Consider the following 17114-nt stretch of genomic DNA (forward strand, 5'->3'; position numbering starts at 1 on the left):
GAGAGTGGATAGACATCTTTGAAAACAGGAAGAAAATCATTGATTCTTTGAAACTACAGAAATAATACACAAAGTCCTCTTCAGAATTCAGTGACATTGCTTCGGCACAAAGGACTGAAAACTAAGTTGAGATGTGTGGGTATAACTCAGACTTTCAGCGAAATCTTGAACTCATCTTGCACCAATGTGACGGTTGATGCTGTAGTACACTCCCACTGCACCAGGGCTGTTGTCATCTTAGTATCAATTCAGCATATTTTTGTTTGATTGTGATGACCTCAAAATCAGACTGTGGATCAATGCTCTGGAAGAGATGCTCTTGGTGAAAACCTAGAATCTTCTCTCACACGTAGGAGTGACGCAACCTGACGTAAGACAATGCTCACAGTCTGGAATACACATGGGGTTTGACACTGTGACAGAGATGCTCTTGCAAAAAATCTAGAATCTTCTTCCATGAGTCTTCCTGTGCAACGGCGTGAGGTTTGGCGAGGCCTCCCCACAGCACGACCACTGCAACAAGTTGGAATGACGGCTTTAGATTTAAGACATTTGAGACATGGTATTCCTATGACTGTGTAATGTAGACCTACATAAACATGCATTCAAGTTACAGTACATAAGAAAAATATAGAACTGTAAGGATCATTCGTGAACTAGTTTCATCTGGTGTGGTAATGTTGAGCTAGAGCAAAACATTGCAAATCCCTGTGGTCCCAGAGGAATGTATTGGGAATCCTATAGGAGCACAAGAACTATAAAAGCACAGTCTGTCTGCATGAATGACTCTGCAAAGGCACCTCTCTGTTGTCCTGGCTGCAACACAAAGGTACAAGCCCTGCAGTGGGGACCATAGGGAGGTTCAATCAGGTGACCAGCTCCAGGGTAGGACAGAGTGGTCAGCAGGTGACTGTTCCCTGCTCTCTCCATCATCTGCGTCATCTGAGAAGGAGCAATTGATGAACTTTAACAGGGTTCCTATCCAAGCAATAGTTCTCACAAGAAATTATCCCATTGACATCAATGCATGATTTACCCTAAAGCCTGAGTTCAGCTCATGGAGAATACATCCATTCACGCAAATCCATTTTAAGAGTAGGCTACATAAGGACACACTCAATATTGACAGGAACATTGCTCACATCATCAGCTGATTCAACAGCAGCCCAATTCGTATCATCTTGTCCGACAACCAGTAGTAATGGACATGTTATCCTCCCCACCTGGGAAAAGAACAAAAAATATTGATTTATATCAAGACCACCATTTTGTGAATGAGGAAAATAAAATTCAAAACAAGCCGGCCGAGACCCAAGGTTCTGAAACGGTGAGTCTTTTACATCTACTTTCAGGTCAGAATCCTCTGGAATGGGTAGAAGAGTGTCCCTCCAGATTATGCAATTGTTCTCATCCATGCGAGACTTATGGACGTGTCTGCAAACACATGGTCAATGGTCAGGTGCAATTAATTAGTACGTTGTCCTCTCCCAAAGTCAATGCTATGCCAATATACAAACACATTCATATGCACATATACACAAACACAGGTACAAACTCACTCTTTCATCACGTTGAAGGATTCCGCAATGGACTGGTTGGCTTTGAGTGTAAGAACATGGCTGCCACTGATGCACACACAACATATTGGCTAAAAAGGTATGACAAGCGGTCATTTACACTGTACATATTGGATAATTACATTTTTTCCCCGAGAAACATACATCATTTAGACTCATATAGTGATCAATAAAATGTATAGACAGACATGAATGTAATTTACTTTCCAATATCACTGCATGCAACATGGTAAACATTTCGCAACTACAAATCGGAAAATCATACTGATGAATTAAGACAGGGACATTATTGGTCTGGTGAAAGTACAAATGCATGTTTATCCAGAAAATGAACAGGAGATGAAAGGACTTGCATAGAGACGTACTTTTACAGTTTCTGAGAAGACAGCGAGGGATAAAGCGACTGAGGCACCAAAGGACGTGCCAAGCAGGGCAATTTTGTCAGAGGCCACTAGAGGGTGATCCTGCAGCAGTCTGAAAGCATTCTGAGACAAGAAATCAACATTATACAGTATGTAAGACAGTGGTTTTCAAAGTCCCCAAGTCAATTCCTCTTTTGTATCTCCATATGAAAATGGGGCAGATACACACCTCAATGTAATGGAAGCCAATGGTAGCAGCTTTCTGTGCATCTGGGAAGAGGTACATTAATGCCATGGCAGCAAAACCGTGGGATGCTAAGAGAGCAGCTCGATATTCCACCAGGCCGCCACCACCTCCCCACATGTCTAAAACTCCAGGGAAGGGTCCGGGACCTTCAGGATGACATGACAAAAACATGATTGTTAGTGTCTACCTGAGAGCAGAGCATGCATCTTTACATCTATGTACTGTATAGTTCTTTAGCTCTGTCCTCCATAGTGATGGGGTCGGATTTCGAAAATTTAAATATCGTTAATCATCAGTTGTACTAGAAACATGAGGAGTGCCATAGTCTGGTTTATACACCAGAAGTTAATGGTTATCTGTAGGAGGAATGTATATGGTGGAGGCAATTAAGCTTGGAATGTACTGAGTGAAGGAAAGACGATCACATGTTGGCAGGCACTGATAAGGGTGGAGAGATGTGGTTTGGTGAGGAAGGGTGCCGAGGTGCGGTCAGGTCACATTAAGGGAGAAGGAACAGTTTGTTGACACCATCACTTAACTTCCTGTCTAGTAATAAAGATGTAATGTTTAGAGAGGAGGAGACTCCTAAACTGGGGTATATATACTGCCACTGGTGGAACCATGTCTTTGTCTTATGCAGCTGTATGACCCAATGGGTGAATGAACATGGTTTTAGCTTTACTAATCATTTTCCAAGGTTAATTTAAACCTAAAAGTAAATAATTCATGTATTGTTGTATGTGTCTTGAACCTAGTTCAAGCAACTAAAACATACACTCCCCTTGTAGTGAATGCAGTTACAGTGAACAACCACCGATACAAATTGTCCTGCACGGATGTGATCACTCAGTATACTAGGCATGTAGTTTACCTGGTGGCAGGAACAGGGTACCTGTGACCCCTCCCTCTGTGATGTCGACCCTGCGGACTCCGGGGGCCATGTACCAGCGCTCTGTGACGACACTCGCCAGGGCCACCTGCTCCCTGAACCCCTGACTCACGTGTCCCCTGTACACAGAGATGTGCACCACCATGGGAGTGTGGACTTCTTTGATCCTGAATCTAAGGGTCAGAAAGTACCAACAGAACAGCTGGTAGCATCATTACATATGGTGGCAGATACTGAGAGGTTCAAAAGCACACAATCTCCAAAAATGAAACGTTAACAAAATCGGATGGTGTTGAAGTGCTTACCTGAGTCCAGTTCTACTGCCAGGTATTGGTCTCATGCTCGCCAACAAACCCATTGGATCAACACCCTCATATGTGCCCCCAAAACTTTCATCTTTGGCAACTATAAACAAAAAAACAAGGTCCAAACTTTTGGTAACTACATGCACATAAAGTAGCACAGAGATTAATTTGCGATTAAAATGTGTCTACTTTAGCCAAACATTTTTCACTTACACTGAGCAGTCTGTCAAAATCTTAGTCACATACTTTTTTACCTCATTCAAGTACTTGATGATAATAGATCATTAACCTCGCCATACTATATCAATCTCAGACCAGTGGTGTAAAGCATTTAAGTAAAAAAAAATCTGTACTTTACCTTTTCAAAAATAAAATAATGTATTTTTTACTTTTTAAAATAATTTTCCGACACCCAAATGTACTCCTTACATGTTAAATGCTTAGCAGGACAGGAAAATCGTCCAATTCACGAACTAATCAAGAGAACATCCCTGGTCATCCCTACTGCCTCTGCTCTGGTGGACTCACAAAACACAAATGCTTAGTTAGTAAATTATGTCTGAGCGTTAGAGCGTGCCCTTGGCTATCCATAAATGTAAAAAAAAATGTGCCTTCTGGTTTGCTTAATACAACGAATTTGAAATGATTTATACTTTTACTTTTCATACTTAAGTATATTTTAGCAATTGCATTTACTCTTGATACTTAAGTACATTTAAAAGCAAATCATTCTAAACTTTTACTCAAGTAGTATTTTACTGGGTGACTTTCCCTAATACTTCTATGAAGGTACTGTCTCAGACAAAGATGATTTAGCATTATTACTGAATGTTTCCCATTGGTATTTAGAGGTGTTTCTTTAGAAATTGGTTAAAGATATGATGAAATAATATCTCTCACCTGTGACCCTTCCCTGAGCATCACTGACATAGTGCCCAAACGCCTCCCAGTAGTCTGTGTCTTCAGACTGATGTAAAGAATGTAGTGTGACCTCCTGTGTCGGTGGTAAGTTCCCCACAACCACATGGAACTTCTCATCAAAGAGGGCTCTCCATGGTTTTACAGTCAACACAGGAACAGAATTCATGTCACAGATTGTTGTAGTGGAAATGTCCTCTAAAACAAATGCATTGACCCTCTCGTAATAGAAACTAAGAGAAGATGAGCCTTTGTTTGTCTGAACCCTATATTACAGAAATGTTCTGGTGATATAAGGATAAAAAATGATATTGACAGAAATGTTCTGGTGATATAAGGATAAAAAATGATATTTACAGAAATGTTATTGGATGCTTTGCCCTTACAGGGACTGCCCGTGCGTATTATGACTTAATGTATTAGATCACTGTCCTTGATCTCCCACGCACTTTGTCATCAACAAAGAACCGGATATCACCAGTTTAACATCTAACTCCAGACAAAATATTGCATGAAACAGCCTTTATCATGGGTCTCCTTGACATTGAAATCAATTAATAACATTAAACAATGAACATGTCAGAGCGTACATTTCTCTAAACTTTACAAACAATATTTATCAGACCTCAAAACATTTCAAAAAGTGCTTTAGAGCCTATAGTCCATAAAGCTACGGCCATTGAGCAAGAACTGTTTATTGAAAATCGGAGCAGTGGGAGTCATCACTGTAAAAATATAGCACTTTTGGTGTAAACAGGCTAATGATAACCCATTTCTTAAAGGCCCAGTGCAGTCAAAAACATGATTTTCCTGTGTTCTATATATATTTCCACACTATGAGGTTGGAATAATACTGTGAAATTGTATGATAACGTCCTTTTAGTGTAAGAACGGTATGAAAAGACTGTCTGAAATTTCAGCCAGTTTTGGTGGGTTGGAGTTTTGGCCTCCTTGCCTAGTTAAAGCTGCAATATAACTTTTTGGGAGACCCGACCAAATTCACATAGAAATGTTTGTTATAGATCTGTCATTGTCATCGAAAGCAAGTCTAAGAAGCGGCAGATCTATTCCATGTCCGCAATTTCTATGCCTTCCGTTCTTAAGTTTTTTTTCCAGTTTTGTACACCAGCTTCAAACAGCTGAAAATACAATATTTTTGGTTATAAAAAATATATATCACCGCGGTTTAAATAATTGCTTGTTTTGTCACAAACTGAAATTAGGCAAACTATTAGAATTTTAGCACCCAGGAAATGGCAGTGATTTCTGAATAGTGCATTTTTTATTTCACCTTTATTTAACCAGGTAGGCTAGTTGAGAACAAGTTCTCATTTACAACTGCGACCTGGCCAAGATAAAGCATAGCAGTGTGAACAGACAACACAGAGTTACACATGGAGTAAACAATTAACATGTCAATAACACAGTAGAAAAAAAAAGAAAAAAAAAGTCTATATACATTGTGTGCAAAAGGCATGAGGAGGTAGGCGAATAATTACAATTTTGCAGATTAACACTGGAGTGATAAATGATCAGATGGTCATGTACAGGTTATATAGAAATAGATTTCATATGAACAAGTATAAAGGTTGCTGCAGTTTGCCAGGGTTGAAATGTTTTCTTTAACCATATGACCTGATTAGAAAAATGATCTGGTTCCATCATAGCTCATATAACATGTATTTATTTATTACTATGACATACTGTTTGTCACGCCCTGGTCGAAGTATTTTGTATTTATCTTCATTTATTTGGTCAGGCCAGGGTGTGGCATGGGTTTTTGTATGTGGTGTGTATGTATTGGGATTGTAGCTTAGTGGGGTGTTCTAGTTAAGTCTATGGCTGTCTGAAGTGGTTCTCAATCAGAGGCAGGTGTTTATCGTACACAAGTATAGGCTGTTTCGGTTTTCATTACGTTCTTTGTTTTGTAGTGTTTATAATTGATTCGTGTTTTACGTTTGTTTATTAAACATGGATCGCAATCTACACGCTGCATTTTGGTCCGACTCTCCTTCTCCACAAGAAAGCCGGTACAGAATCACCCACCAACCAAGGACCAAGCGGCGTGGTAAACAGAGGCAGCAGCAACAGCAGCAGCAGGAGAAGCAACAGGTGCAGCAGGAGCAACAGCAGCAGCAGCAAAGGCAGCAGCAGGAGAAGCAACAGAAGCAGCAGCAGCAGTGGGAGAGGCTGCACTATTTGGATAAATGGACTTGGGAGGAGATCCTTGACGGGAAAGGACCCTGGACAGAGCCAGGGGAATATTGCCGCCCCAAAGCCGAGCTGGAGGCAGCGAAAGCAGAGAGGCGGCATTATGAGGAGCTAGCACGGCACGGCAGAGCAAAAATTTCTGGGGAGGGGGGCACCGGGAGAGTGTGGCAGAGTCAGGAGTCAGACCTGAGCCAACTCCCCCTGTTTACTGTAAGGAGCCATGGATGGAATTGGAGCTGTCGGCGAAGCTGAGTGCTGAGTCTGAGAGTGTTGAGGATGTATTGGACAGAGTAGAGAGAAAGCTGTTGGTTTGGCATAGTATGCACGGCATTCGCCCTGAGGAGCGTGTTAGCTGTCCGATGTCACCCGTGTCAGTTCCTCGTACTCAGCCTGAAACGTGTGTTGGAGTTGCGGGAGATTTGATGCCGGCTATACACACCAGGTCTCCAGTACACCTTCACAAGCTGGTGTGTCCTGTTCCTTGCACTCACCCGGAGGTGCGTGGCCCGGTACCACTAGTGCCAGCTCCCCGCACCAGGCTTCCTGTGCGTGTCCCCGGCCCAGTGCCAGCACCACGCATCAGGCCTACAGTGCGTCCCGCCTGTCCAGCGCTGCCGGAGCCTTCCTCCTCTCCAGCGCAGCCTGAGTCTCCCGCCTGTTCAGCGCTGCCAGAGCCTTCCTCTCCAGCGTTGCCGTAGCTTCCCGTCTGCCCAGCGCCGTCAGTGCCGTCAGTCTGCCCAGCGCCATCAGCGCCGCCAGTCTGCCCAGCGCCGCCAGTCTGCCCAGTGCCGCCAGTCTGCCCAGTGCCGCCAGTCTGCCCAGCGCAGCCAGTCTGCCCAGCGGCGCCAGTCTGCCCAGCCCCGCCAGTGGCGCCAGTCTGCCCAGCGCCGCCAGTCTGCCCAGCGCCGCCAGTCTGCCCAGCGCCGCCAGTCTGCCCAGCGCCGCCAGTCTGCCCAGTGCCGCCAGTCTGCCCAGCGCTGCCAGAGCCTTTCGCCTCTCCAGCGCTGCCAGAGCCTTCCTCCTCTACAGCGCTGCCGGAGTCTCCTGCCTGTTCAGCGCAGCCAGAGCTGCCAGCCTATATGAAGCAGCCAGAACTGCCAGCCTGCATGGAGCAGCCAGAGCTGTCAGTCTGCATGAAGCAGCCAGAGATGTCAGTCTGCATGAAGCAGCCAGAGCTGTCAGTCTGCATGAAGCAGCCAGAGCTGCCAGTCTGCAAGGAGCTGCCAGTCTGCACGGAGCCGCCAGAGCTGTCAGTCTGCATGGAGCAGCCAGAGCTGTCAGTCTGCAAGGAGCTGCCAGTCTGCAAGGAGCTGCCAGTCTGCACGGAGCCGCCAGAGCTGCCAGTCTGTAAGAAGCCGCCAGAGCTGTCAGCCTATATGGAGCAGCCAGAGCCGCCAGTCAGCATGGAGCAGCCAGAGCCGCCAGTCAGCATGGAGCAGCCAGATAGCATGGAGCAGCGGGGTGTTCTAGTTAAGTCTATGGCTGTCTGAAGTGGTTCTCAATCAGAGGCAGGTGTTTATCGTTGTCTCTGATTGGGAACCATAGTTAGGCAGCCATATTCTTTGAGTGTTTCGTGGGTGATTGTCCTTAGTGTCCTTGTTCCTGTCTGTGTTAGTTTACACAAGTATAGGCTGTTTCGGTTTTCATTACGTTCTTTGTTTTGTAGTGTTTTATAATTGATTCGTGTTTTACGTTTGTTTATTAAACATGGATCGCAATCTACACGCTGCATTTTGGTCCGACTCTCCTTCTCCACAAGAAAGCCGTTACACTGTTCAACGTGGGTCCAGAGTTGGTTAGGTTACCAGATCAGGAAAAACTCTGAGCCCCAGGAAAGTAATTTGCCCCTCATGACTGCATTTCGCTACACTCCCATTAACATCTGCTAACCATGTGTATGTGATCAATACAATTGGATTTTGATTTGACTGTAGGACCTGTGGGGCCACCTTTGAAATCAACACACAATATTACAAATTAAAAACATATCCAATTTGTATGATAGAATCAACAAAAAATAAGTAGCGGTGGAGCGAGTATGGGCTTCCATAGTTTTACATGGCTCAGTGCAGCCGACTACTGTGCCCATTTCAGATGTATGGGCTTCCATAGTTTTACATGGCTCAGTGCAGCCGACTACTGTGCCCATTTCAGATGTATGGGCTTCCATAGTTTTACATGGCTCAGTGCAGCCGACTACTGTGCCCATTTCAGATGTATGGGCTTCCATAGTTTTACATGGCTCAGTGCAGCCGACTACTGTGCCCATTTCAGATGTATGGGCTTCCATAGTTTTACATGGCTCAGTGCAGCCGACTACTGTGCCCATTTCAGATGTATGGGCTTCCATAGTTTTACATGGCTCAGTGCAGCCGACTACTGTGCCCATTTCAGATGTATGGGCTTCCATAGTTTTACATGGCTCAGTGCAGCCGACTACTGTGCCCATTTCAGATGTATGGGCTTCCATAGTTTTACATGGCTCAGTGCAGCCGACTACTGTGCCCATTTCAGATGTATGGGCTTCCATAGTTTTACATGGCTCAGTGCAGCCGACTACTGTGCCCATTTCAGATGTATGGGCTTCCATAGTTTTACATGGCTCAGTGCAGCCGACTACTGTGCCCATTTCAGATGTATGGGCTTCCATAGTTTTACATGGCTCAGTGCAGCCGACTACTGTCCCCATTTCAGATGTATGGGCTTCCATAGTTTTACATGGCTCAGTGCAGCCGACTACTGTGCCCATTTCAGATTGGGACATGCTGTAAAGCTGTAACTGTCATTTCAAATAAAAGTCTCATATTAGGAAAATGTCTATACATTTCAGTTGTTTCAAAAACTTTGCTCTGCTATTACCATTTATACTATAGGACTGTTGGGCTGAACGAGGGGGGGGGACAACTGTAGGGCGAGTGCGTGACCTCGTGAGGTAGTGCCCGAGATGTGATCATTTTGTAAATTTACATTCCAATAGTGTCACTTGAGAATCGATACCTCTCGAGAACCTCTTGATATTTTGTGAATGAGAATAGTGACTTTGTTTGATATTAAAATGGTCAAACGGAAACAATCACAGTAAGGTACACAACTGTTATCCAGAGATGATTTGATATTCAGATAACTGACCATGAAAATTCAAGGAAGACAATTTTGTACAACCTATTAGTAATAGCGCCTTCGTAAATGTACAAATGCACAGTAGTAAGTTATCAGGTTTAGATACAATATTGCTTGTGACAGCAGTAAAACTGGAAAGAAAGCAGTGATAAGGTCTATTTAATTGAAATGAAAGACTGTATGAAACATTTGTAACAATGCACTAACTCTGAGAGATCTTCTCAATCTTTGAACGTTATGGCTCGTGTAGATCACCAAAACCAGGAAAAAGGGAATGACACGAAATTTGGATTAAGACATCGGCTCGTTGATTTATGTGGTTTAATCCCATGCACACTTGTCAACATAATTATTTTTTCATCACATCTCTGGTGAGAATTAAGATAAGTCATAATTACAAAAAATGTAATAATATGTCTGTGTCTCTGGCCTGGTCACAGATTTGACTGTGAGGTCACAGCTGTGCTTCTATATAGGTGCTCCTCCAGAAAAGAAAGGATCTTCTTCCAGGAGTCTTCCTCTGCGTGACCGTGTGGTGCTGTCTCTCCTCCCCAAAGAACCACCACTGCAATCAAATCAGGAGGGGAAGCATCACACATAAAGAGAACAAGTGTGATTATTCCACTGCTTCACACAACCCATTTCTATATGTTTGCTAGAAACAGCCATGGAAACAGCCATTACTTTTAAATTGCTCTTCAGACTGACAGTATGTAATGTACTTGATTTAAATTGTATTTATTGCCTCGTAAAACATTAACAGGGAGTCATTTGTCTATCTCCAGGCAAAACAAACAGCATGTGTGACGAGAGTTCTTCACATATTACCAGACAAATGAGTCATTGCAACCACATCACTGTGATAATGTGTGTTGTATTGTCGATTAGCAGTAGAAAATGACACATCCCCAAAACAGAAAATAAGATACTGTCAAACTGTCTCTGATAATAACAAGGACACAAACACACCACACACACAACCAACGTTAAATTACACTTTTGTTTTGTCCCAGCCACCATGAAGTTGCTGGCACGGATATGAGGACTATACGGAGGTTCAATCAGGTGACCAGCTCCAGGGTAGGACAGAGTGGTCAGCAGATGACTGTTTCCTGCTTTCTCCATCATCTGCTTCATCTGAGGAGGCACAAGAACTCTTTCAGTTCTACATCAAAGTGTTGGGCGTCAAAAACATACTGTAAAAAATTACAGTAGAACCACTTAATAATACATATTTCTGCAGCAATCCAAGCATTGTTAAAAAATGTACTCACGTCCTCTGCTGACTCAGTGGCAGGCCAGTTTTGGTCATCCTCACCCACAATCATTAGAACAGGACATTTCAGCTGCCCCACCTAACCAGGACACAACAGTAAACCATGGGGATAGACAATGCTACATACCTTATAAAGTCAAACAGACAAGGGAGAACAACTATAAAGTGAGTACAATGAGGGTATAGGTTAAAATCAGGGTAAAATCCAGTTTGAGTTAAACCCACATCCACTTTCTTGGTTGGATCAGTTGGAATGGGTAGGAGCAGATCCCGCCAGATCACTCGATTCTCCTCATCATAGCGAGTGTTACGGACGTTTCTAGGAAATTAAACACACAGACGAGTAAGTTCAATTGAATTATTATTAGAGGATCAAAGTGGAAGCACAAATGCATACACATCTTTAAACATGTGATAGTACACATACTTATTAATCTCGCCGAAGACATCAGAGAGTGAGCCTTTCACCGGCTGGACATGACTGCCACTCACACATACCAAACACCTGGGCTGAGAGAGGACCAACAGTTTAACACACCGAAATACAAACAAATACACACAGACAAAAACACAAATATATACACACATCTACACATTATTCTGCCAGTGTGGTAAGAGCACTCTCCTACCTGAATCACAGTGGAGTACACAGCCATCCCCAAAGCCACTGAGGTCCCAAAGGACAGGCCCAGTATCGCTATACTGTCCCCACACACCTGAGGGTGCTGTTTTAGAACAGTGAACGCAGCCTAGAGTGAAAAATATAACATTTCATATGAACAACAACTGTGGTTAGTGTGTCCGCCCTGAAAATGGAAGGTTGGGAGTTCGATCCCCGGCCAAGTCATACCAAAGACTGTAAAAATGGGACCTGATGCATCCCTGCTTGTCCCTCAGCATTAAGGAGATAAGGAGATAGATTGGGGGTAAGGCCCTGCGATAGACTAGCGTCCTGTCAAGGGGGGGGGGGGGGGGGGGTATCACACTACAGAAACAGGAGATATAGTAGGCTCCTGCCCTATGAGTCGTTCCGGCTCGCACAAACCAAGGCTCGTGCAAGGCTACTTACTAAGACTGTTGTACAAAACTTGACTTTAAATTGTTACCACAGCAGTCATATTTTGACACAGGATACTTGGTTTCTTTATTACTGTAGTAATAACTTTATTAAATATTAATGTAAGTACCATAAAAAAGTGGGAGAAGGTTACATTTTAGTAATTTAGCAGATGCTCTTATCCAGAGCGACTTACAGTAATGAGTGCATACATTTGTCATACTTTTTCTATTGTAGGAAATAGGTCTAGTTGTCTAGTCATGTTCTCTTTAAGGTTCATACTTCAACATACGTAACCCAATGACACATTTTACAACACACTATTAAGATAAGAACAAAATCCAATGTCAGTTCCTACAAATAACAGTTGAATGTGTAGGTTGCGCAAGGGATTGGTTGCACAGACAAGGTGAACGAACCTTTGGATGAGCTTTGTGGGTTTAATTACCTACAGCTTATAGCTTCCTTCCTGAATAAGAATACACCATATACAGAGCATATCACCTTGTGAAAGTAAAATATATGTTACATATCAGTTGATCACTGTCATTTGAGGCACCTATGACACTAAATATGACAGTGCAGATCAGCCAAAATGCAGTGGTCTAGTAACATATACTGGTACCTCAAAGTATTCGTTCCCCACATGAGAGGTTGAGCCCCCAGAGGTCCGGGGTGTCATGTACTCCAGGGCCAGAGAGACAAAGCCATGCGAAGACAGGAGGGCAGAGCGATTCTCCACCAGACCGCCACCTCCACCCCACAGGTCCAACAGGGCAGGGAAGGGCCCGGGTCCTTCCAACACAACATGGTCTGTTCAGACCTGGGCTATATGCACTCCACTTATGATAATCATATCTTTGGATGATTTTAATTGTAATTATTGAAAGTGAGGTGTATGTAGCTAAAAACTATGACATACCTGGTGGCAGGAATAGGGTCCCTGTGATCCCTCCCTCTGTGATGTCGACCCTGCGGACTCCTGGGGCCATGTACCAGCGCTCTGTGACGACACTCGCCAGGGCCACCTGCTCTCTGAAACCCTGACTCATGTGTCCCCTGTACACAGAGATGTGCACTACCATGGGAGTGTGGACCTCCTTCTTCCTCAACCTAAAATTACAAGACATTGTTTATAATTCAACTGGTGTCCTTTGATGACAAAATTACAACTTTATCAATGTATTATTTTTAGGGTGGAGTTTCAGTTTACCTGAGTCCAATTCTACTGCCAGGTACTGGTCTCATGCTCCACAACAGTCCCATGGGTTCCACGCCATCATATGTCCCTCCTAAACTAGGATCATTGGCAACTGTAAAGATATTTGGGTAGTTTATGTGAGAGGGTTTTAAATATGAATTGAACTCTTCAGAATATTGATAACCGATGTGTGACATTAAATACAAGTAGCCTACCATTTACAAATCCTGTAGCATCACTAACATAGTGGCCAAAGGCTTCCCAGTAGTCGCCATCATCTGAGTGGATCAGCGCGTGCAAGGTGATATCTTGAATTTGTGACAAATTTTGGACGATTAAACTGAACTTTTCATCGATTAGTCCCCTGGATGGGTGAAGCAAAAGCATGGGCGGCGCTGCTTTTTCCGTCATCCTGTCAAAATTGCATAGAAATGTCCTCTCAACAAAGAGACACCGACATATAACGTCAGTAAGTAGCTTAAATTGTGAAATGGGACACCAAAGTTGAGGATCAAAGTTCATGTTGACAGACTGAGCGTCATTGGCTAGAGCTTGAAAGACTCAGAGCAGCATGCATTGGAAGAGTTTACCTCTTACAGTAAGTAGGCTACTGTGTAACAACCAATTCAGACAACAATAAACAATGTAGCATCACACAGCAGTTATTATCGCCCGCACAAAAGAAAGTGTTGCCTAATATACCATATTCTGGAAGTCTTAATTAATAACGTTAATGTCGCCAGGTTCTACAAAACGTAGCATATAACGTTTCTACAAAACGTAGCATATAACGTTACGCAGTTTTACCAACTTGCCCGTGTTGTCCTAACAACTGATGTAGGAAACGGCTATTGCAATTAGGTGTCGATGCCTTCTGTATTGGGTCGGCAAATTGTGCCTTTCAAGATTTGCATTGCAACAAAACTGTGACACCAATCAGACCTTCAAGGACTGGAATTGCCCACCCCTACATGTGTTTTTGGCCAGAAGAAAGACGTTTGAAAGAATTTGGAAACCTTAATTGTCCACCTTGAGGAGTGGGACATTTCCATGTGAGAGAGATATACAGTACCAGTCAAAAGTTCAGACACACCTACTTATTCCAAGGTTTTTATTTTCCAAGGTCTTTATTTGTACTATTTTCTACATTGTAGAATATAGTGAAGACATCAAAACTATGAAATAACACATGGAATCATGTAGTAACCCCAAAAAAGTGTTAAACAAATCAACACATATTTGAGATTCTTCCATGTAGCTACCCATTGCCTTGATGACAGCTTTGCACACTCTTGGCATTCTCGCAACCAGCTTCATGAGGTATTCACCTGGAATGATTTTCCAACAGTCTTGAAGGAGTTCCCACATATGCTGAGCACTTGTTGGCTGCTTTTCCTTTTCCTGCTTTTCCATTGGCTGCGATCCAACTCATCCCAAACCATCACAATTAGGTTGAGGTCGGGAGATTGTGGAGGCCAGGTCATCTGATGCAATACACCATCACTCTCCTTCCCTTGTCCTATCCCCCTGCATGACGCATGACTGGCGCCGCGGTCTAAGGCTCTGCATCTCAGTGCTGGAGGCATCACTACAGACCCTGGTTCGATACTGGCTGTATCACAACCGGCCGTGATCGGGAGTCCCATAGAGCGGCGCACAACTGGCCCAGGGTCGTCCGTGTTAGGGGAGGGTTTGGCCTGGGTAGGCTGTCATTGTAAATAAGAATTTGTTCTTAACGGACCTGCCTAGTTAAATAAAGGTAAAATAAAATAAATAAATGTACCCATAATTCTCGTTTCCATGTAAAGCTTGTTCGCAATAAACCCAGCCATTGGCTGGATTTTCAGAGAAAGAGAGAGGGAGAGAGACAGAGAGAGGAGAGCTCTCATGTAGGCAAATTACATTACATGAGGAGAGATGGAAAAGATGACAATACTGTTTCCTCTATTTTACAGCTTCAAAGGGCTCGCAGTAGTGGGACTATTAACGTCTTAGTAATATAGGAAGACGCAAAATAAATCATGCTAAACAAGTAAGATTCATCCCATCAAAACAGAATGCACAATGGATAGGCTTCAGAGTGAATTGGAGTAAGCCTAAACCACTTAAAACGTAGCTCCACTGTAAACAAGCTAATGGCTCTTTATACAGTCAACTGGATTCAGTTCATGAGGTTGAGTAAAATATATTTCAGATAGACATAAAAAAGATTAATGAAAATGCTCTTCAAACCACAGATGGTTAACCAAGTAAGTTTTTAAAGGATACCATGCTGAAAAGGGGGAAACTTGAGAGAGGATGAATTCACCATATCCAATATTGAAGTTCAACAGCCAAGCTGCTTCATGGCCTTTATTTTATGCTCCATAAGGAGGAAGCAGGAAGGATTGTCAAAAAGAAGATGTGGTAGGAGTGTTGACACAAGTATAGAAATGGAGAGAGAGAGAGAGATGCAGAAGGAGGAAGGTACATAGTTTGTTCGAATGTACCAGTGCAAAGAGAGAAAGAGAGTAGAGATCAAGTGTTGAATACATAGCATTACAGTGACAGTTGGACCAACCAGACATTACTGAGTCTCTCACTCTCACTGTGTACGAGGGAAGCTGAGCCTCAGAATCTACAAGATGAGGAACCTACTGATAATCACCATCCTCTCCTTCATGACAGGTAATAAGCTTGTTATAGCACTTTATAACAATGTAATAACACCTAGTTAGTCTTCATATACAAACTTTTACTCTAGAGTTTGGACTACCAATTTGTTTTGGATAATATGATGCCACCTCTGTTTTAAAATGTCTCATCTCAATATTGATAGCTGCATTATTGAGGAAAGTGTTTACTTCCTAAGACTGTGATATGGGGTAGTTGTATCTACCTTAGTTGAATGCAGTGACTGTATAAGACTGATTGATAAATGACATAAATGTAAATGTCAATCTCAGGTTGTAAGCTGCCTTGAAGTGGAAGGATACTGAGGAGGAACTGCCATCTTCAACTGTAAATACCCAGACACATATAAAAGCAACCAGAAATGTTTCTGGAAGAAGTCCAGCCAGAGTTGTGAAGAGAAAATTAGCAGTGAGACAAAGAACCCCTGGGAGAACAAGGACATATTCTCTCTGAAAGACACTGACAGTAAACTCTTCACGGTGGTCATCGAAAAACTGGATTATAGAGATGAAGGATGCTACTACTATGATGCGGACACACCAGACACGTCGTCAACTTGCTGTAGGACTAAGGTGGAGCTGGAAGTAAAGGAAGGTTAGAGACTTTCACTTTAATTTAACTAAATGATTAATTCCCTGTGTGATGAGAATAACGAGTCACGGCGGTCAGTCAACTAAGAGTGAAAGGAAAGACTGAGGTTATTAATAAAGGCTGAGGTTTTTTCCATTGACAGATAACTGCTGTAGGAGATCATTCACAGATATTGCTTATCTGGGAGGAACCGCTACCATCAGCTGCATGTATCCTGTAACGGCTTTCTAATGGTGAAGGAGAGTCGGACCAAACTGCAGCGTGTCGATTGCGATTCATGTTTATTAAACAAACGTAAAACACGACTAAACAACACTACAAAACAATAAACGAAAACCGAAAACAGCCTATACATGTGTCAACTAACATCTAACACGGACATCAAGACACTCAGGACAATCACCCACACCAAACTCAAAGAATATGGCTGCCTAAATATGGTTCCCAATCAGAGACAACGATAAACACCTGCCTCTGATTGAGAACCACTTCAGACAGCCATAGACTTATCTAGAACACCCCACTAGCTACAATCCCCCATATATACACACCACATACAAAAACCCATGCCACACCCTGGCCTGACCAAATAAATAAAGATAAACACAAAATACTTCGACCAGGGCGTGACATATCCAAATGACCATAAGGACAGAATCAAGTATTTCTGCAAAAAAATATGGTCAC

General features: G+C 43.1%; 2 protein-coding genes across 2 annotated transcripts; both read right to left on the reverse strand.

Annotated features, from left to right (window-relative positions):
- Positions 1-382: 382 nt before the first annotated feature.
- LOC115144832 (acyl-coenzyme A thioesterase 1-like) lies at positions 383-4467 on the reverse strand. Its single transcript, XM_029685922.2, has 10 exons — positions 4281-4467; positions 3381-3480; positions 3058-3248; positions 2169-2332; positions 1943-2062; positions 1560-1648; positions 1341-1434; positions 1143-1223; positions 801-942; positions 383-513 (listed from the first exon to the last, which is right to left on the reverse strand). The coding sequence occupies exons 1-10, from the start codon at positions 4465-4467 to the stop codon at positions 383-385; spliced, it is 1299 nt and encodes a 432-aa protein (XP_029541782.1).
- A 5469-nt stretch (positions 4468-9936) lies between these two features.
- Positions 9937-13664, reverse strand: LOC115144780 (peroxisomal succinyl-coenzyme A thioesterase-like). The gene is made up of 10 exons (XM_029685837.2): positions 13379-13664; positions 13176-13275; positions 12885-13075; positions 12588-12757; positions 11535-11654; positions 11333-11415; positions 11131-11224; positions 10904-10984; positions 10625-10766; positions 9937-10194 (listed from the first exon to the last, which is right to left on the reverse strand). The coding sequence occupies exons 1-10, from the start codon at positions 13572-13574 to the stop codon at positions 10064-10066; spliced, it is 1308 nt and encodes a 435-aa protein (XP_029541697.1). The 5' UTR covers positions 13575-13664; the 3' UTR covers positions 9937-10063.
- Between the last annotated feature and the right edge of the window lie 3450 nt (positions 13665-17114).

This window comes from Oncorhynchus nerka, unplaced genomic scaffold (assembly GCF_034236695.1).
Source record: "Oncorhynchus nerka isolate Pitt River unplaced genomic scaffold, Oner_Uvic_2.0 unplaced_scaffold_10___fragment_4___debris, whole genome shotgun sequence".
NCBI lineage: Eukaryota > Metazoa > Chordata > Actinopteri > Salmoniformes > Salmonidae > Oncorhynchus > Oncorhynchus nerka.